At 48.5% G+C, this 21,487-nt stretch overlaps 1 protein-coding gene across 1 annotated transcript; it reads right to left on the reverse strand.

Moving 5' to 3' along the window:
- Positions 1 to 292: 292 nt before the first annotated feature.
- EMP1 (epithelial membrane protein 1) lies at positions 293 to 19,847 on the reverse strand. The gene is made up of 5 exons (XM_012774417.2): positions 19,676 to 19,847; positions 5,859 to 5,972; positions 3,502 to 3,598; positions 3,266 to 3,406; positions 293 to 2,601 (listed from the first exon to the last, which is right to left on the reverse strand). The coding sequence occupies exons 2-5, from the start codon at positions 5,934 to 5,936 to the stop codon at positions 2,432 to 2,434; spliced, it is 486 nt and encodes a 161-aa protein (XP_012629871.2). The 5' UTR covers positions 5,937 to 5,972; positions 19,676 to 19,847; the 3' UTR covers positions 293 to 2,431.
- Positions 19,848 to 21,487: the final 1,640 nt, after the last annotated feature.

Here is a 21,487-nt window from a genome sequence, read left to right on the forward strand (position 1 = left end):
AAATCATAACCTCTGTCTAATGTACTAGCTTACAAAGTTCCATAGTTTTTTTTTTGCCTAGGGGGTTTAATTAAAGCAAGATAAAACTATACTTAACAACATTCAGTTGCCCGAAAGAGTTATTACAGAAAATGCCTAATGGATTACCAGAAAGTCTCTTAATGTCTCAAATAAATGTCAAGTTGTCCAAATCAAACTGATAGGCAACTTAATAAGGGGTAAATGTCATAATTATTCATATTTTTACATCTTTTTTCTTTAAAAAAAAAAAAGAAAACATTCACACAGTGAAGGGAATCAGAATCTGTTTTTATATCCCTAGAGTTATAAACATTTGTATCAAAATATTTACAATTATAGCATATGAAATAATCTATGAATGAAAAAGCCAAATACAGTACTAGAACAACCCACCAATGTAATGCAAATTACATGAGACATAAATGTCACAGAAAAAAAGTAAAAGACAAGGGAATACATGGTTTACTCCAGTCATAGTTCAGTTTCTTAACAAGACGTGAGTATCTCTTTTGGATATATCTGATATGTAAGTATACTTCTGCACATAAGACAGCCTTCTATAATCATGTGATAATTCAATCGTAATTAAAATGTTCATCATCCCACAGTTTTTTGCTGGCAAATCTCTCTAATCCCAGCCCAGGTAATTCGGTAAACCTGCCTTCAACATTTCCTTAACCAGAATAAACACGGAGAAATATACTTAGTAATAGTCCCTTTACATAAATACCAGCAATCATGGCCTAACAACTCCCCAAATAGGAAAGGTATACAAGAAATGGATTGAGGAGAAAACTAATGAAGAAAAGTAGGCAAGATATCTCAGATTCTCCCTGGGGTAGGTCTTCTTCTCAGGGTAATAAAGGAAATGTCTTCCCCCCCCCCCAGAAAAATCCCTTTAGGCAGAATCTGAGATGGCTTATAATAGCTGCTCCAGAGCAGAGGGGTGCCTGCTTAACCAGGAATAACATACTACTTCTAAGTCCTATAGAGAGATGCTCCTGCGGCCGCAGCCAGCTCAACTACCATCTGACTAGGTACCACAAGAGTTTTTGCCTTTTTTTCTCTTTCTAGTCTAAAGAAAATATCTGCCCATCACCTGCACTTTGATTTATCTCATGGGATTATCTTATTTTCCTGGGAGCACAGGCATTTTGTTCCTATCATGACTGATATATAGTATGCTTAATACTTCACAATTATATAGCACCTTTCACCCAAGGGCCTGTTGTTTGGTTTTCATTTGGTGTGTGTTTTAATTAGCTTCCAGAAGTGCCACGCCTCACCTGTGAAATGGTACAGGTGGGGCCTCTAAGAGGTGACCACTTCAGCCAGGTGTTGAAGCTAGAGCCACTACTGAGCCTAGAAGCCCGGTTCCCCAGTATGGATAATTAGACACAACTTACTCAAAAGTTTATGACGTAGAGGAAGAACTGTAACATAATTGTAGGGTTGTGTTACAAGGATCCACGTCCATCTCTCTCCTGTCCTATACTTAAAAGATACATTGACTGCATTGAGGGGAATCCTAAAAACATAACCCTAACATAGTACTGTTGTAAGAGTGCCCCCTGGGTCCCCTAGTTTGTGTGGTGCTTTCATTAGTGGCTTCAGAGAAACTCCCGAAGAGCTGCCTTGGTTTTAAGCGAGAGGCCCAGCAAAGTCCATGGCAAGAGGGCTCCAGGAAGGACAGCCATGTGAGGTCCGGTCTGGGCTCTGACCAGCCCCCAGGCCTTCCACTGGGAAAAGTTCTCTCTCTTGGTTTAGCTAACCCACCAACTCGGCCTAATAAACCTCTCTGCCTCCCATTTTGTCATCACTGAATTCCACAGAGCTGAGTATCTGTTCTCAAAAGGGACAGTGGCTTGCTGGCCAAAGCCCTCCAGGAGTCCATCTCTCTCCTGTTCTATACTTCGGACCGGAATGTGTGAGGTCCTGCTTTGGGTCAGAAGCGGGATGGCTCCCGGGCTCAGCACATTCAGTACAAAGGCAATACCTGCTCTTGCCCAAACGTGTACCGCTATTTTAACTTGGTGCAGTAGGTGTGTGGACCTCAGTGCATGACCCGGAATCCACCCTCAGAAGTGGAGCCCGCCTGTGTGGGGTGGCTGACGGGCCCCAGGCAGTACGAGTGGCTGAGGACAGCTGGAGGCCAAGCCTGGCGCTGGAGGGAGGCTCTCGGCCCGCACCAGGGAGCACCAAAGTACTAGCCAACGACTTCCGCCCAGGGCAGGGGCTTGGCAGTGGAGAATCTCCTCAGTAATGGTTTGGGTTTTGGCCTCTTCCCACTTCCTCCCCCCTCCCCGTCCCCTCCCCCATCTTGGTTTTTCCCTATAGCATCTTCCGCTTCCCTCCCAGGTTCAACAGTCCTCCTCCCCCCGCCCCCAGATCCCCGTGAACGTGTTCAGCCCTATTTCTTTCTCAGGACCAGGTAGAGAATGCCGATGATAAAGCTGAAGCAGAAGCAGATCCAGGTCAGGATGAAGCAATAGCCGTGGTGCGAAGTCGACAGGAAGTAGTTTGAAGTGGTGTTTGCGTAATGGTGAGTGTAGACAGATGCCCCGATCATAATGCATAGCCCTGCAGGGGGAGGGAAAAGATGTGTAAGTTTCTGTTAAAATCAAGACAAAGTTTTTTATAATTTTAAAGATCCTATTTCCCTCCTTTGCAATGGGAAAACAAACTCTGGTTGTCTCTGTCTAAACAGTAGTTCTGTTGACTTGCCCTGGACCAAGCTTGACGGGTGTGCTGATAAATGAGTAGTATCTGGGCTCCCGTATCTTCTCCGGTTTATGTGGCTGCAAATGGGAAGCAAAACACAGAACACCAGGCCTGCCACCCAGCTGTCCCATCTGCGCCCCAGCATGGCTAGGCGGGCTCTTCAGGGAGCCTTCCACCAAGTGGGGTGCATTGGGGAAGAGTGACAGGAGAATGGGAATCGCAAAAACCGCATGCACTGTGGCAGTGGACCCCACCTCCTCCGAGTGCCTCGTGTACCTGGCTACTGCTGGGAGTGTCCCCCACTTGGTACCTGCCCAGGAGCACTGCTTTTAGACAATGAAGCAAAAGAGGGTTCTTAATCTAAAGTCCTCCACAAGAGAGCAAATAACCAGAGGAGAAAAACGTCCAAGGCAGTTTCTCTGAGCCCCATGTGCTCATCTGTTCGAGTTGCCAGGAGCACCCGTGGTAAAACCGACCTGCGGGCTTCCCCTGCACAACCTGGAGCCTGCCCTGAGATACTCACAGCACACCAGCATGGTGGCTCCCGAGAGAAGGAACCGGTTTCCCTTCTCCATGGTGAAGAGCTGGAACACGAAGACCAGGAGGGCGATGACGGAGAAGATGATGGACAGAATCATGAAGGCCTGCACTGTCTTGAGGGCATCTGTGGATGCAGGTGAGGAGAACAACCACGTTAGGCCACCCCAGGGGCTGGACGTGTCCCTGACCACAGCACTGCATCCATATCTTTGTACGTACCCTCATTGCCGTATGGCAGGGTGCTGTTACAGCTGCCCGAGACACAGTATTTCCAGAGACCTACAGATGCATCTACGCCATCTGAAACCATCCAGACCTAAAAGCAGAAGGAAAGAAAAAGTGGATTGAAAACTGACCCTCTAGCCTCGCATGCGCGGTGGCTCAGGCCTGTAATCCTAGCACTCCGGGAGGCCGAAGTGGGCGGATTGCTCGAGGTCAGGAATTCAAAACCAGCCTGAGCAAGAGCGAGACCCCATCTCTACTATAAATAGAAAGAAGTTAATTGGCCAACTAATATATATATATAGAAAAAATGAGCCGGGCATGGTGGCGCATGCCTGTAGTCCCAGCTACTCGGGAGGCTGAGGCAGAAGGATCGCTTGAGCCCAGGAGTTTGAGGTTGCTGTGAGCTAGGCTGACGCCATGGCACTCACTCTAGCCTGGGCAACAAAGTGAGACTCTGTCTCAAAAATAATAATAATAACAATAATAATAATAATAAATAAAAACTGACCCTCTGCTTTAAAACGAAAATAGCAGATCACCTTGTGCCAGGACCAAATCTTAATCAAGACACTCTATTTAGCCAGAGATATGGCTAAGCAGACTGTCTCCGGATGGAAATAGGTCTGATTAAAACTGAAGTCACAAAGGTCCCAAGCGATAAGAAAGAGAATGTGAAACCTGCGAAAACAAAAATCACCTAGCCTCTCTGGGCTTCACGTCCTTCGTGACTTTAACAAAAAATGGGAATAATTTAACCATAGTGATTTAAAATTCTAAGGTTCTAAGAAAGAGAAAGCCTGGATAAGGACATTGGTTTTAAGGATGCACAATTCATGCCCTCTATCAAGACTGATTCATTGAAAGGCCTGGCTAACAAGGGGAAAAAAGGAAAAATGACTAACTGGAGACGACTAAGAAACCTAAGAGCTACTGGGAAAAGCGCAATGAGTCTGGGTGGTCAGTAAGCAGCTTTCGTCTAAACAGAAGGATCAAATTTGACTGTCACAAGATGCAGAGCAATTTCATAATAAAATAGCACAGCAAGAGCTTTCCTGTGGGGGCAGCTGGAAGTGGAAGGGTGACCAGAACAGATTCCCCCAGGCATCCCTTCCTTCCTGGCCCAAAGAAAACAAATGCAGGGTTCCATCTACATACACACACACACATACAGACACACACATACACACACACACACACACGCGCGCGCGCATGCATAGGCACACGCTGGAAAGGCAGGGCCAAGGACATGCGATCACCTGCTCTCCGTTCAATAAACCGTGTGCTGAGCCCTACATTAGGGGCTGATAACTCACAGATACGCAGCACTGTGGCTCCCATTCATACCCTTTAAAGGAGTTTATCAGACTTATCCTGAGAGATATAGGAGCCGACATACAGAATGACTAAATTACAAAATCTGGAGGAGGCCACAGGGCAGGGGTTGTATCTTATCACAGTTATGCTTAAATTAGCTTTGCTCGTACTCGCAGCCACGTGCATTTCCAAAGCTTGTCTGAACTTTAAAACCTGTTTATCCTTTAACTGTTAAAGGGACCTGAGCAGATTCTGGAACCATCGTTTGCCTGTCTGTCTAGTGACTGGTGGCCTTGGTTTTTAAGTCCAAGGAGCTGTCTTGTTTTTTCTGAGAAAAGCACAAGAAATGCAAATGGGGCGCTATCAACTGCCACTAGAGGTCAGAGTAGCCCAAGGTTCAGACAGAAGAGACTATCGCTGCGATCACAGGATATTTTTATGTAGTTTTTGTCTGAGTTAATTCAGCGGCACCAGGTAAATCTTGCAAAATTTCACCTTCACATGCTACTCTCCACTTAAAACTTGAATTCGTCAGTGTGGCAATCAATCCCCCCTCACTCTTTCCTATCCATCCTCCTAATCCAAGTTCCCTGCAGGAAGGGGCGTTCTGCTCCAGCCACGTGAGTGTCCTCGTTATGCTGTGACCAAAGCTGGTGCTTCCCACATGTGCCTCTGTGCTAGTACCCGCACCTGGAAGGCGTCCCTGTGTTCTTTCCACCGTCCGTCTTTCACTGAAGTGAACCTCACCGGTCTGCTGGTCCTCCAAGTTCACCTCCAGCTCCTCCAGAGGCTGAAGAAGCCCCATTGTATCCTCCAACCTCTCAATGCCCACAGTCCTGGCAATGTCACTCATAGGAACACTCTTGCTATTAATTGTTTGAAGTACAAGTGTGCGTTTATTTTTCCCCCCACAACTAAGCTGTAAGTTCACAAAGGACAAGAATTATGGCTTGAACTCCTTTTGTAGTACTTGATGCAAATATTCGAGTGATTTATTTTTTTTTTAATGAATGAGAGAACAAAAGAACATTACTCACGTTGGCGATGGTGGAGACAAATAGCATAATAACAGTGGCGATGTGGACCACAAAGATACCAGCCAGCAGCACCAACATCTTGGCTTTTTTGGTAACTCGTGAACAAAGAGAGATCTGAAAAGAAAAAGAAAGGAACAAAAAGGTCACCGTTAGATTCAGTGAGACAATTCAGCATTCCCACATGTGTGGGCTATCTGCTAAAATGGGGAAGATTTGCAATAAAACCATCACAATTTCATCAAAAATTCCTGAAAATGCCTCATTAACCTAGCTCTGATACGCCTAAGTGCTTGTTCATCTATTTCCATATACCTAAATGTAAACATAATTCGGTTTCTTCTCAGGTATCTACCTACTCATTTCTCTAATACAGCCTATTTCAAAAAAAAGAAGTACATTTTATGATAACTGTTCATATATTATTTTGTTTGTGTGTCAGAGGCCAAAAGTAGGACTTTGATTTTCAAAGGGCCTTTGTAATTTTCAGGTCTCTGTGCAAAAATGTCATAGAAATTTCCATTTTCCACTAGGGACGTGTCCATGCTTCCATCAAATTGCTCACGCAGCAATTTTAGTAGAAGTGAATGCCTTCTGCAGTATAGCAACTATCACTCCACGCCCAGAGACTGAATAGGCTACTAATTTGATCTTGGATGAGCCATAAAATGTGAGAGACACAATTTCTATTATAATAATGCTGTTTGGTTTTCGATAATTATAACAACCTAATCACAGTTTAATGTTCTGGTCACCTACTGATTGAACATTTCAGACGAGTACTCTTCCACCTGAGCCTTTGGGCTCTGTGCGTGCCCGCTGGTAGGAAGCCTGCTATTGGTCTGGGGCAGAGCGTTATATTTCCTACAGCTCAGTGTGACCGTTCTCAGGGCTTCAAACACCTGCAGCTTGAGATGCCACCAAATGTGCCTTCTACTTGTGCATGACATTTGCACAAATTCCAGTCCTTCAGGACTCAATACACAAGACCGTCAAATGCATAAATCGCAGGGTGGGGGGATTGGGAACTGATATTGGTTAACAGCGTGCCTGCTTTCAGCCATAATCTCAGCAGAGCTGAAGAAGGGAGCCCATTGATCATAAAGCCTAGAAAATAAAGGAAGTGTGAAGGACTCAGCGGGGCAGGCCACTCTGATTTATGTCAGCTGCAGAAGGAGCGCTTTGTCATGCCCAAGACAGTTAAAATGCAGTGCAGGCTCCCAAGGGACATCAAAAAGGAAAGGGCTTGAGGTTATTCACGCCCTAGGCAGAATGGGGGTGTGCATGCCCCCAGCTCAGCAGGAGATGATCCAGCACACCCTGCAATTGTCCCACTGTCACTGTCCCACCATCTTTCTCTCTCCACCTCATTCAATTGACGCTTTGAGTGTGCTCCAGCCCCTTTGTGCCCTACCAGCTACTTATTAGAGAGCACTGATACCGTCGCTCCAGCACTACTAGTGCCCTTTCTCTCCTCTCACTTTCCTCCCCAGGAGCTCAAAAATCTAGAATGATCTACTGTACACCAGGGGGCCTCGCTCTCTGCAGGCAAGGAACAGAAGGAGAGGCAGACTGGGGCTTCTGCCACCCACCCTGACCCACCCCAACGACCTTTTCCCAAGCTGGGCACTTCCCTCCAAGCCTGGCTGTTTTGCAGGAATGTGTCCCATTTCACCATGAATGCAGAAATGATGGCATTTATCCTGCTTCCTCGGGGGAGAGCTTGGAGCGTTCGTGTCTGCTATTAATAATCTCCCCACACACTCAAATTCATTTCTGCTTTGCTCAGGTCCCTACACACCTCCACAATTTTCTCCCTGACTTTACTGCCCAGTGAGAAGAGGTGTTTGGATCAGACAAGAGGTTGGGTTAGAATCATACGCAGTTATTGGACGCAGCTCAGTCTCAGTTTCCTCATATGCAAAGTAGAGGCTGCAATGTCAATTGTACAGGGAAGTATGAGGATTAAACTGGATTATATATGTAAAGCACCTAGCATGGTGTCTGGCACAAGGCAGGTACTCATAATGGAGTTGTTCCCGTCGTGGGAGGTGTTATTACTGTTGTTCATAAGGGAAGCCCGAGTGTGTAGCTGTTGCCAACCCAGCCCAGTTACTTAATCGGCAGGCTGCTCCATGTTCAGTGCAAGTATTAATAATAACACATCCGCTATCTCGTTCACGAGGCGGTGTGTATAAAATCACTCTGGTCCTCTTAGAAACTGTCACTTTGTCTAACCTTGAGTGGGGAGACCAGTGAGAGGACACCCTCGGGGATGACCAGGAGAAAGTTCGCTCTCTCAGCCCATCCTCCTACCAGCCCCCAGCGTCACACCTCACCAGACCCTGATCCCTGGGACACTTAACTTACAGGAAAGGGACCAGCTGACTGCAGGGAATTACTGGCAGGGAATATTATATAACGAACGAGTGCTTACGTGCAATCTTCTTTGGGCTCTTTAAAAGACTTTCTTATTCCTTTTGCTTCAGATTTACAAACATCCTCCTCCTAACAGTGGGAAGTGGTTGAGGGGCCAAGAATGGAATAAGATACGCCAAGTGAGGCCACTTCACTGGGTGGCAGAGCACAGCTCCCTCCCTGACAAGCTGTTGGGAATTCCAAAGCATTTTGTCTCCTCGGGCTGCTGTCTAACCCAGTAAAGTAGCATCTGACTTCCTCTGCCCAGCTCACACTCGCCCTTTGGTTTGATTTATTTACTTCTTCATTTATTTATTGTTAGAGACAGGGTCCCACTCTGTCGCCCAGGCTGGAGTGCAGTGGCGTCATCATAGCTCACTGCAGCCTCGAACTCCTGGGCTCCTGGGCTCCTGGGCTCAGGCGATCCTCCTGCCTTAGCCTCGCAAGCAGCCAGAGCTGCAGGTGTGTGCCACCACGCCAGGCTAACGGTCTCCCTTTTGCTGACCCCTCTGGCTGGGCTGTGTGCTGTCACAGCAAAGAAGCAACTCTCTTGTCATCTCAGATTCTTGTGATCCTGCTGTGTCTTTTCACCGAGGAAAGGACCAAAATGTCTCAGATTAGCAAATGTTCTTATTGCACAAGACACACAATTCTGTTCTTGGCTGCTGTGCCCAGCCAGAAGGAGGGGCTGTTCAGCTGGAGCTATCGCATAATACATGTCACTTCTCCATCTTTTCACTGCCCACATTCGCCAGGTCTTATTAGTATCATCCACTGCTAGCTTAGAGGGGCTTCCATTATTTTCAGTGGCCTTCCCCCAACACGTGTGAAAACAGAGTGAATTTTTTAAATTTCTAGGCTGGATCATCACTAGGATCATCACCCAGCCTCCATACTGTACCAGAGAGATTCCCCCACCTCACCCAACAGAGAAACTCCCAGTCTGCAGGGAGGCGACCTTTGGGCTCTCCGTGGAGCACCGCCAATGGTACCTAGTGGGTGAGGGTCTGGGAATCCATCACACAGCAGAGTAGGATAACAGAAGGGCCTGTGCTCTTGAGACTTCCGCCCACCGTTACTTGCAGCGCAGCCTGCGAGGCTCATTCCCTTACCCACTGTGGGTGCTGCTTCATACAAGGCACTGAGCAAGACCACTTATGAGCGTGTATATCATCGGAAGTATTGGCTGCCACGACTTTCTTCCTTAGCAGTACGTTTCACTAAAACAATACTAGACTTCTCCCTCACACCTCTCCAAGAGGCTACGGGTGGCACTGTCCAGTGGAAAGCGTAGCCTAGTCACAGCTGGGCAGCTCACACCAGGAGGCAGAGCATAACAGCACTGCAATTCTGAATACTCCGGAGCAAGAGCATCTGGTGCACTGGGCAGTCCCAAAGCTTGTCATTCATTGGTTGTTGGGAACTCCCATAACAACAATATTTATTTGTGGTGCTTAGACTCCCCTATCTAGGCCACCAGAGCGGGTCAATTCGTCGTGGGCTTGAAGGGTAGGTCATCTGCTGACTTCTAGGTGGGATGCCAGGAACAGGTTTCTGCGTCCACCACTGCAAGCAGAGCAGGGTCTGCCTCTTGTGCCTCACCTCCCCAATGTGCTCAGCACAGGGGTGGTCAGGGGCCAGGTGAGAAACTGAGGAAGGTACAGGAAGCATGAGCGTTGACTCAGAGAGAAGTGATTGTGCAGAGAAATGGGGATCCGCACCATGGAGCCACACACAGCTCTCTGATGTCCCTATGCTGTTCCCTATGCTGTTCTTTCTGCCTCATGCCTGCCGGTTTCCTTCCCACATCAGGAGCTCCTGTTTCTGACCCGTCTCGCCCTTTCTCCCGCATTGCCCAGGCCACTGCAGCAGCAGCCCCTTTGTGCTCCTGGCTCCGGTGCAAGCCTCACAACCACTGACCATTCTGAATTTGGATTCGGTTCTTTGCTATTAGAAAATGGACTATCGTCAGTAGACGTAACCCTGAGCATGACAATTGCTGGTGACTGTAGCTATAAAGCACTAACGAATGTGGGGGAGGGGGAAATAGAGGGTGAGAGCACCATCTTCAGTTGTCTCCGTCCATTTAAACCTTTATTGGCTTCTTACCTCCCTCTGGCACCTCCCCACCCCACACATGAAATGAAAAGAATCAAAGGAGGATGACCCGGAGGCTGCCTTTGCCTTTGTTCAGGTAGCCGAACAGTCTCAGGGTGCTCTGCCCAGTGAGAAGTTAATCAGACCCCTGTGGGAGCCTCCCTTTTCTGATGGGAAACCAATTCTGCAGCAACTGTGGAGAATAATTGGCTTCTAAGGAACAGCGGGGAAATTCAGAGGTGCATAATAATCTGGCTCCGTGTGTGCTAAGCTAGGGGTCAGAGAGCTCCTTCCTGTTGTGGAGTCTGTGTGCCGATGGAGCTGCCACAGGCGTCTGGGGGAAGCGGTTCTCCCAGGGTGGTCCAAGGCGCAATGACTGGAAGCATCACAGTAGAACAGAGCAGCCAAAAACCCACTGCTGGGGAAGGAAGTGGTGGGGATCCAGGGGCCTGAGTCACTGAAGAAGCAGCCCGAGCCTGGGGGCTCAGAACCAGGAGCCTGGACGACGTGAACGGCGGGGGAGTCTCGCAAGGCTCAGATTTCTATGATTCATTTGTGAGTGGGTGAGTCTCCCGCATGGAAAGGCAATGAATGTGCAGGCCGCGTCTACCAGGCTTTCTGAGCCGTGTGTGCATGGCTCCAGCTGGCCGGCTGCAGCCAGTTTAGGCGTTGCCCTGGTAGCCCAGGCTTTTCTGGGGAGAACAGCGCCAAATTCCTTATCTCTCCTTCCTCTCAGCCCCGTTTTATTGCCCCAAACATCACAGTGATGAGTTCCTACTCTCCACTATGTATCTCACTTTCCACTCCCATTGCCACTGCCTAGTTCGGGTCCCAGCCTAGGCCACGCCATCACCCTTGCCCACGATCCTCCCTGTAATGCACCCTCCCTACTGCCACCGGGTTATCTGGCCTTGTCACTCCTCTGCTCAAAAACCTCCAAACACCCCCACACTACCTCCTCCCATCACCAGGAAAGGGGCTCCAAATACCTCGTGCCGGCCCTTGCGATCTTGGAATTTGCTTTCCAAAAATAAAAGCTCTACGTTTGTGTCCTTCCTCTGGTAACTACTTATCAGATTCTTTTCAACCAAGCGAAAATACCGCCTCTCCCAGGAAGCCTTCCCAGATACATAGGTCAAAAGAAGTCTTTTTCCCCCTGCTATGCTGTAGCGCTTACAGAGCCCTTCACGCAAACCACTAATGACAGCCTGCCTGGTAACAGTGACTACAGAGCTATTGTTGGATGTGTTCGCCTCCCCCATGCCTAAGATTTTAAATCCCTGAAGGCAGAGTCTTGTCTATGACAGGTACCAGATAAATATCTGTTCAATGAACAAATAAATGAATTGAGATGGCAATATTTTCTTCTCCACTGAAAAATAATCAGTGGCAAAATGACTGAAGGCTTCGTATTAAACAGAATCCTAGAGGGAAAATGTTTCCCTTTTTATTTTACATACGCAAACTTTAGTCCTTTATCATTTTCCAGAAATCATTTAATACTTTGCTACAACTATGTATTAAGTATCTTATTACATGTGAACGTTATACATTTCCATATAAATACTTACGTACATATGTGACTATTTCCTGAGTACCTTTGGCATTTGAATATACAAGGGCATATGTGTGTGTGTTGCCTTTTGTTCTGGAGGAAATGAATAAAGAAAATATTTTACATTTCTAAACACTGATTTGTCTGCAGATTTCACTTTTCTATCTACCTCTTTGAATTATACAATCTCTAGACCAAAGGGAATCTTAAAATTTTTTTCTAATTTATGAAACTCATCCACAAAGCTATACCAAGGATCTATCTAAATCATGATTAAACTCCTCCAGGCATGGGGCGCTCTCTGCCCACCAAGATCCCCTCATTAGAAAGATCTTTCTGACAGCGCGTCCGAGTGTGCTCTTGGCAACACCCACCGCCGATCTTCCTCCCAACTAGCCCCAGGCTTCCTCTTTCTAATATGGTCCCCTTTGCAGCAAAACCACCAGATTATAGAGAATTTATCAGAGGTCCTCCCCTTCGATCCCCAAATCTCAGTCAAGTCAGAGCACGGTCCTGAGATTACTCTGCTGCTAGACGCTCCTCTGTCTTTTCGTTGGCTGGTTTATTTCCAGCACTGAAATTCTCATCCCTTTCTGGATAACTGTAAACTTCGGAACAAGCTTTCTCACGCCATCTGACCAAAGATGGGGCGCTTCCTCCAAGACAGGAGAAAAGATGAGAGGCAAAGCCGCTCCTGGTCACATGACCCCCACGAGTCCTTGGTCCCTGCACCACCTTCCTCAGCGTGACACCTGACACTCTGCAGCTGCAGGCTCTGCCTAAGGACTCCGCCCGTGCAGGGTGGCCTGAAAGCCTTTTCATCCTCCGCACGCCCGCTCGCCCCGATCGCTTTGCTTTTGTTGGTTTGGTTCGGATGTGTTTGTTGCTCACTGAGGACCCTTTGGGTTGGCGAAATGGACGTCCACATAACACAGAAGCAGAAAAGGAAACACTCCCTTCTGGGAGCAGCCCAAGAGGATGTGTCCGGAGGAGGAAAAGGCTGGGATTAAAGGCAGGCTGAGTGGACGAGAACTTGGATGAGCTTTTGGCCATTGTCATTGTTGTTTTATGTCAGTGTACTTTTCCATCCTCAATATTGTTTTTCCGTAGGAGGGGGCAAGTGGGGGCCTCCATTTCTCCATGGGAAATGTGTGGAGAAAAAGGCTCCTAACGCATGGTTTCCTGCCGCCTCTGGGTAGCTGATGTTTGGAAGGAAAGAACTTCAGGTTGCCCCTCACTCCGTGCATGTCATACGAGGGCCTGATGTTTTAAATACAGGGCAGTTTTTATGACCAGGAGAAGCATCATGTATCAATGCTCCAGGGAAAACCACTATTCTTTTCATCTCCCAAATGCAGGCTATCGCAAATGGGGTTATCATAGAAAAAGTAGTGTTTACCTGGCGCAGGTATAAACTAGTGTAGACTCTCACAGAGGGACTGGGGGCTGGGGTGAGTGGAGTATAAGAAAAGGGAAGAGGAGGGCACACACCTACTGGAGAATTAGAGTCTCATAAAAACACTGCCCTGACCAACTGCTGATTTTGGAAAAAAAATCACATAACCTCTCTGGTCAGTGGCTCCCAGAGTTGCAGAGTACAAAGAGGTACAGAGTAGGGGGCCGGGGCTCCAATTCTAACCCCGCCACGTCTTAACTGTGAGCTGTAGACCTTACAGGGTTAGTTAGCGTAAGGACTGCAGGCCCATGCCCAGCACGGAGCAGGGGCAACACGAGCATTGGTTATTATGTTTATTCCTTTGTGTAAAATAAGAGGGTTGGGCCAGGGAAATGGGCTTTAAACTTGTCTGGAAGAATCTGAGGGCCAACAATTATGCTAAAGGCAAAGATGCAGCATGAATATTGCTTTTGCAAATGCTCCCAAGGAGAATAACTTCTCTCTCTCTCTCTCTCTCTCTCTCTCTCTCTCTCTCTCTCTCTCTCTCTCTCTCTCTCTCCTTTCTCTCTCTCTCTCCTCACTTGTCCTCCTTTGTGGAGGGGAAGGGGTGGGTCTGGGCAACATCTGGAAAGGCTGGGGCCAGACCTGGGCCGTGAAGCCCGAGCCCGGCCCACGCCCCCAGACTGCAGCTGGTCAAGTGATCCGGCCAGGTCCCCTGGGTGAGGACGGAAGCTTCAGTTGCCTTCTGCTTCTGACAAAAGAGGAGTGTTCTGGCAACCAGAATGTCTTCCAGGGAGAGGTTGCCAAGATAATAACTAGGGTTTGGGAAGAAAATCAAGGTGTGGCCCGCCCCAGCGGCGCTTGGGCGGGTCCGACAGTAGATGGCGGCAACATGCTTCGACCAGCAAAGCTGCAGCCTCCCGGCAGGCGGAGCTGGGCGGGACAGGCCTGCTCGGCCAGGGGCACCCCAGACCCGCCAGGCGGGCTGAGGGCTTCATTTCTGGTTTTTACGCGTATAGACATCGAGGTCATTCAGTCCAGCCCCCTGACAAAGAAGGAAATGCACGTCACCAAGGTAAAATCAGAGTCACAGCTGAAGCCACCACCTCTCATCTTTCAGGCCGGGGCTATTCTACTCCTGCATGATTTTCTCTCTCTTAGCTTGTGGCTTAGGGTTCTGGAACGTCTACCAGATCTTCTACTCTTCTCTCTGTTCCTCCCACCATCTCTGAGTTCATCAGAGAGTCAGCACAGCCCCTCAAAACCACGCCAAAGGTAAAATCAAAGGGTCTTTCAAAGGCTGATGTGTCTTGCTGTCACATTGCCGAGAAGGCCTGAACCAAATGCCTTCCCTGCAAATTCCCAGACAAGCTCCTAATTCTCAGTGCTGGGCTGAGCCTCAGCATGGGAGTCCCCTGCCCGCCCAAGCACGGAGAAGATCTTCCAACAAAGGGAAGCTCCAGGTCTCAGCTCTAAAACTCTTTCTCTGAGATCCGTGTGAACACACCAGCTTGCCTAACACGAGCAAATCTCTCTCCCATTCCCCTTCTCCAGCCCCCTGGGAGAGGGTCTTTGATTATTTGAAACCAGAGGTCTAAGGGTCAAGGCCCTCATTTTGCTCTCCGCTCTGATTTGAAGGGAGACATCGGGGAGGCCGGCGCCTTGTTGGCACAAACATTTACTGGAAGCACGAATGACAGCAAGGATGTATTGACCAAATTTAAAGAATAAGATGTGGCCAGAGCAACAAAAGAGTCTTCATGGGGGACAAAGGACATAATTTTGACTTCAGAACTGTCCTGAAACATGGGAGTGGATGGTCCCCAAACAAGAGCAGTGGGAGTTAGGAAACAGCCTCGCCACTTCTCCCCTGCTCTTTTGCCTCCTCCCTGTCGTTCTCTGTCCCCCTAGCCCTCTTCCCTCTTTCTAGGCCCCCTCCTCCAACACCCAGGCTGGAGGAAACACGCATCCCGCTTGCTCTCCCTCCCTCCCCTCCTGACTTCTCTGCCTTCCCTTCCCTCCTCTCAGTTCGTCGGTTCCTCGCTGGCTCCCGTCCACACCTGCGTGGCCACACCCTCGCGCTGCAGGGTCTCGGTCTCCCTCCTTGAGAAAAGGGTGGGGTTTCTTTCCCAGGACCAGCTCAGTTTCTCCCTGAGCCTGATTTCGTGCCCGGTGAGTGCCCCTCCTCATCTGAGCTGGCACCCTTCACGTTTCGTTAAGCAAGCCTCTTCCTTTCCTTCGGAGCAAGCGCCGGGTGACTGCTCGCGGTGACCTGACGCTAAGCCGGGCCAGCGCCGCGCGGGGGGAGTCCCTGAGTGGGTGGGGCAGAGGAGGCTGCCCGGGTCCCCCAGGCACCAGCCGGTCTAGAATCCTCTCCAAAGTGCCCGTTTCAGTGCAACTCGTTGCCTTGTTACACTTTTCTACCCACTTTTATGGTAATGGTGATTTTTATTTAACCAGCTGTTAGCATGAGCCCAAGAGATTTCTCAAAGCAGGAATGGTAGGATCTTAGAATGTCAGAGCCACCCGGGCTGAAGGACCACCGAGTTCGACACCCTGGAGGGGACAGGCCATGCTTTGCCGTTGTCACACAGCAGTTGGGACAAGACCGCTGCCCCTCTGTCCTCCCAGCCCGCTGTCTTACATTCACCCCAGGATTCCTGCCACGGTGCCGACTTGTGCCAAAGGAGTTTTCTATTTTAACTATCCTGTTTGGAGAAAGAATTCATGAAACAGGCTCAGGAAACACAAAAACTGCCACAGCCACAGGAGGCCAAGAGCACCAACAGCGCAGGACTCCATTTTAGTTCCAGGGAAATGCCGTCTCCACAGCAGGAAAGAGGACGTTGTGGACCCGCATGGATTGTTACAAAGGAAGCAAGAGGAGCCGCAGTCCCCACAGGTTTTTGTGTTTCTGTCTTCATGCTTCAAGTATCAGTGAACCTCCCAGTTAAATTGAGGGAGACGGTTTCGCCTAGCCAGGGCGCCAGGGACTGAAGTGTTACATAAAGCCATCTTAGGACGTGTATATGTCGGGCTGCCGCAAATTCAAGTGAAACCCTAACTAGAACCATATTTGGGCTTCCCTGATTACCAAAGAGCAAGTACAGTCCAGAAACTCAGGGCCATCTTGGCAGAACTGGGAGGAGTGTTGGAAAAGGGAGGTTTATGGTCAGAAAGTTCCAGTTCTACACTGCTTAAGGATTATGGGCTCTTCTCAAGGGGTTGACACCCAGACTGCCAGCCAGCAATTAGATGGAGGCCTGTTCCTGTAGTTACCATGACAGGTGGTGACAGTGTATAGACGTGGGCTACGTGAACTATGGACCGAGTTATGGGACGATCCCCAAAAGGCCAAGTGAGGAGCCTGTGCTCCTGGCACTGGATTGATCTGACCCTGACCTGGTAGGTAGCCACCCTGGGTGTGTCCCTCTGAGTACATATACCTGAGAGTCCCAAATGTGCCTAGGCTTTATAGGCAGCTGTGTATATACATGTGGTGAGTTAACGAAGGAACCATATGCATGTGTTTAGAAAACGAAATACCTCACAATCAAATCATGTGGGTTTGGTTGACTGTGCAGAGTTTCAAAGCTTCAAAAATGCTCCCTGTTCTTTCTGAGCCTTAGGGGGGAAAAAAGAAGAAGAAAGAAAGAGAAAGGAAGAAAAGACAGTGCAACACTGATCCATCCATCAAGTTGTAGTCATTAAATATTAAATAAGGGTTTAAAACATATTAAATGAAGGCGAAGTGTTTAGAGGATCAGGAGCATTGGGTGGAGCAACAACAAAACTGGAATAGATGTTTTCTGGGTGCTTCCAGACCCACAGAACCAGGAAGTTATAGAGAAGCTGATTTTGGTCAATTTAAGGAACTCTAAATAATTAGAGCAGTCCCACAAAGGGGGATGAACGTGGAGATGTATGCTGAGGTATCGAGCTCCCCCAGTCTGGAAATTTCAAGACCTGCAGCATAGCCTACTGTCCAAGATGGTGTAAAAATCAGATTTCTGCATATGGTGGGAGAATGTATGAGATCCCTCCCAAATTTAGAATTCTGTGAACAAAATGAAGGATGGAATGGAACTAACTGGCCTTGTGCCTATGGCCACGTTTTAGGTATCAGCCCCACCAGGCTCTGCAAAGGCTACAGAAAAGCAGCTTTGGCTCATGGATGACGCAGAAGCAGGTCTCTGACTGTGCTCTCTCCAGGGGTCCTGGCACGACCTGAAATCCCCAGAACATGCCAAGAGGGTCCATATTCTCAGGGTGATCTCCACAAAGCCCGGTCACAAGGCTGGGGACCTTATGGCCTAATCTGGTCTCGGGAGGGACGCAGGAAGGGTTGAGAGAGGCACAGTGTGCAGAAGGGATGTCTTTCCTTTCCTCAGAGGTCTGCCCAGGAGCCCTGGGAGGCAGCCGGGTTCTAAGGATGTGATCTGCTCTGGGTTGGTCCTTGATGGCTTTTTGCCAACTCCCAGGACATTTTAGTGCCCACAAACAATGTACAATCTGGGGGGCCCTTGGCCAGGGCGCCGGACAGGATGTCCTGCAACACCCCCCCCCCCAGCCCTCTGCCCCCATTCTTCAGAGTCTGGGTGGAATTGGAGCCGCCTCTGAGGGTGGGGCGCAGCAGGGGGGACGAATAATCCTTGCTTTCAGTCCTGCCAAAGCTGAACTCCAGAAAAACTCCCACTACTTCTTGGAGGAAGAGCAGAGAGCGGAAATCAGAACAGTGCTTTCTAAATTGTCCTCAAACTCCAGGAAATAACATGCATGTAACATATTTTCTCATTTATAAAGCTGCAGTATAATGTGAAATGCTGCACAGATAATGCAATTCACGATGGTTTGCACCCCAAGAACAGTCGGTGTTTTGCTAGTTGCTGACTGGTTAGACATTGCTTGTTAGTTTTAACCTGCACAGAACTAAAACAAGATTCGTACTATTTTCACAAGATACCATCAGTACTGGTTTAATAATGGCTTCCCTAATGCACATCCATATAATCTGGAAATAATAAACATTAGAAGCAAAAGTAGGAGTTCCCTTCATCTTGAAAACTTGCCCTCACACCTACTTACTCATCCCCCTGGGGCAGCTGTACAAGCAGCGCTGCCTGCTCAACACAGGGCTGGTTACGTTTAAATCTAAAAACCTAACTTCATCAGACAAGCTGAATCCTGTTAATCTCTTCACCTTGTTTACACGGGTGAAAAATATACCAGTATCTATGTTGAAATGGGCCACGCCTCTCGGTAGACACTCAACCAAAACGCTCACCTAAAAAAAAGCCAGTAGGAAAAACACCTTCTTTACTTCTCCAGATTGGCTTCATGATTAGCCCGAGTGTTTGCTTTGCACAAGCACATTTTAGGAAAGAATGAAAAGACAAACTTCCCAAAATACTCTTTGCTTTCCATGCAGGAAAATCCCACAACCACTTTTTTTAAAATTTTGTTTTATCATTTCTGATCTACCTTCATCTTTTCACGCCATGCTGAAATGCAACTGTTTGTGGGTTGGGAACACAAAACCATACACCAGTTTTTTTACAGGGACAGATGAAGTTCCCCTGCCCCACCCTCCCCTCCAAACCCACTCCCCTGCACATCTGGCCAGAGGGGGAGCAGTCTGGAGTCCACATCAGCCCCCAGTCCCGCCAGCGAACCCCTCCCACGTTTCATGTGAAACACCCTCTGCCTCTTTCTCTAACAGTTTTCTTTAAACAAACCAATCCCCCGCTTCCCATCCTGTGAGGAGGGGAAAAAAAAATACTTAAATTTAAACAGAAGCGAATGGAGGAGCCAAAGGGCAGGAAAAGCAACGGCAAAAATAAACTGAAAACCAGTTATCTACCCACACACACACACACAAAAAGTCCAGCAAACAAGTAACAAGCTGAGAAACAGCTCAAATCCTGAAGGAAGCCGTGGGAATCAAAACGGAGGAGCTGGAAACACACATCTGGCAAGTTCGGTCTGTAGTTTCAAAGGTATGTGGCGTTTGCGCCATGAAGAGCAACCCATCCTGGCGGTTCCAAAGTCCCTGCCCCCGCCACATCCTCAGCGCGGGGAACTCAGGTGCTGCAAGACAGACGGGGGATCACAGCCCGCCCCCACTCGTTGCCCACCCCCCCCCATTCCCTCTTTAACACGCATTTTTCTGAACTTTTCTGGAAAAAGTTGTCTCGGTATCCGCTTTTAGCTAAAAGTTTTGAGGACTTGGTTCTTAGAGAATCGTGCAAAAAATAGCAAAGGACAAAGAAAAAGCAAAGCAAAGGCGAGGTGGGGAGAGGCGTGGAGAGGCGGGAGAAGGGTGGCCCAGCTTCCCGCCGCTGGGCCCTGTCCTACCTGGAGGGTCCGAGTGGCTGCTGGTGGCGGGTGCTGGCTGCAACCCTGTCCGGTCGGCTCTCCTGGAGGTATGTGACCGCACTGACGGGAGGGACCGCCTCCCGAGGTTATAAGTTTCCTGCGCTGGTGTGCTGGGGTGTGTGATGGGCGGTTTCTTTTCCCTGTTTTAAAGGAGTTTCTATGAATCAGTCTGGCTTTAAAAAAAAAAAAAAATTGTTGGTAAGCTACGCCCTGCTAAGTTGGCAGTCAGTCAAGTGCGGCTGGGAGTGAGCCATCGATTCAAAGAACCCCGTTGTAGGCTCTCTCTGACTCAGATGCACAGACCACAGTGGAAAAAGGAGTGACAGTGCTTCACATGAGTAATAGAGTCACACAAATAGATCTGTTTACTGAAGCCCATGCCTCCTCCCCAGAAAGGAGACTCGTTGCCATGGACGTGGGGCAAAATACAGGGTTTCAGTAGGGGAGGGGGAGGAGAAGAAGCACCTTGCTAATTGAAGCCCTAGCCAATCACCAAATGGCGTTCCCATCCTTCCTCCCCCATTAAATGCATCAGCTGCAGCTCACCGTCCAGAGTGATAAGATTTATTTCCTACACACTTCCCTGTCTGACCCTGGTGCTCTGCCCTGTGGGTGGCTATAGCTGAAGGGGACACACCAAGGGCCCTCGGAACCCTGCCTCTGGGTGATGGAGCGCTAACTGAACCCCAGACCACCCCCGGTCTTCAGTTGTGCTCTGTGAATGCCCTCAATGCCCGGATGGACTCTCCACAGTCCAGGAGGAAGTCCTCTAGGTAAGAACCTTGCTCTCTGAGCTCATGTAGTCATCACCTGGACCTTGTTCCACCATTGACTTTCGGGAGCCCGGCCAGCAGCATAATCATCACAACTACCCCCCTGTGCCACTCACTCCTCCCTTTCAGTGCTGGCGCTAGGAAGGACCTGAGAAGTCATCTAACCCCACAGCTTGGGAATTCCAGTGGAGAGAGCAAGAGCCCAGATGTCTGAGGCTCAGGTGCCCAGATGCCCAGATGCCTGAGTTCAAGCCCAGCCCCCACCCCTTACTTGCTGTGTGACTTTGGGCAAATCACTCAACCTCTCACTGCCTGTTTCCTCATGCATAAACTGGAGATAGTCCGGACTTATCTTGTAGAGTTACGGTAAGAAACACATGTATAGCGCTTATCACAATGCATATAGTGAGAACTGAACAAATGCTAGCTATTATACAAGATTATTTTATTGAAGAAGAAACCCAGGCCAGAGAGGTAAAGTGACTGATCCAAGGAGATACAGTGAGTTGACAGTAGCAGCTTGGATCTAAGTCGCCAAACCCAAGCAATTCTGTTGCTGCTTTTCTCTACTGCATCCCAACACCCTGTTTCAATTCAAAGTGTGGTGATATAACTATTTATTCATTCACTCGACCAACACATGCTGTATATCAACCCTCACCAGGCCCTGTTCAGAGCATTGCGTCACAGAAGTGAACGAGATTCCTGTCTTTGGAACTTATATTCCATAAGAGAATAGAGAACAGACTGGTGGCTGTTCACCAAAATTTTAGTATTAGGTGGTAAAATTATAGGTGAATTTTAGTTTCTTCTGGTCACATTGACATATTTTCAAAATCTTCTGCAATTAGCCTATATTACTTTCTTAAGGTAGCTGGGATGTGTACGGATGGATGCTTTTTAGGAAACCATATCTTTTTTTTTTTTCTTTTTGAGACAGCATCTTGCTCTGTCACCCCAGCTAGAACATAGAGGTGTGAGCATAGCTCACTGCAGGCTCAAACTCCTGGGCTCAAGT

Source organism: Microcebus murinus, chromosome 10 (genome assembly GCF_040939455.1).
Source record: "Microcebus murinus isolate Inina chromosome 10, M.murinus_Inina_mat1.0, whole genome shotgun sequence".
Taxonomy (NCBI): Eukaryota; Metazoa; Chordata; class Mammalia; order Primates; family Cheirogaleidae; genus Microcebus; species Microcebus murinus.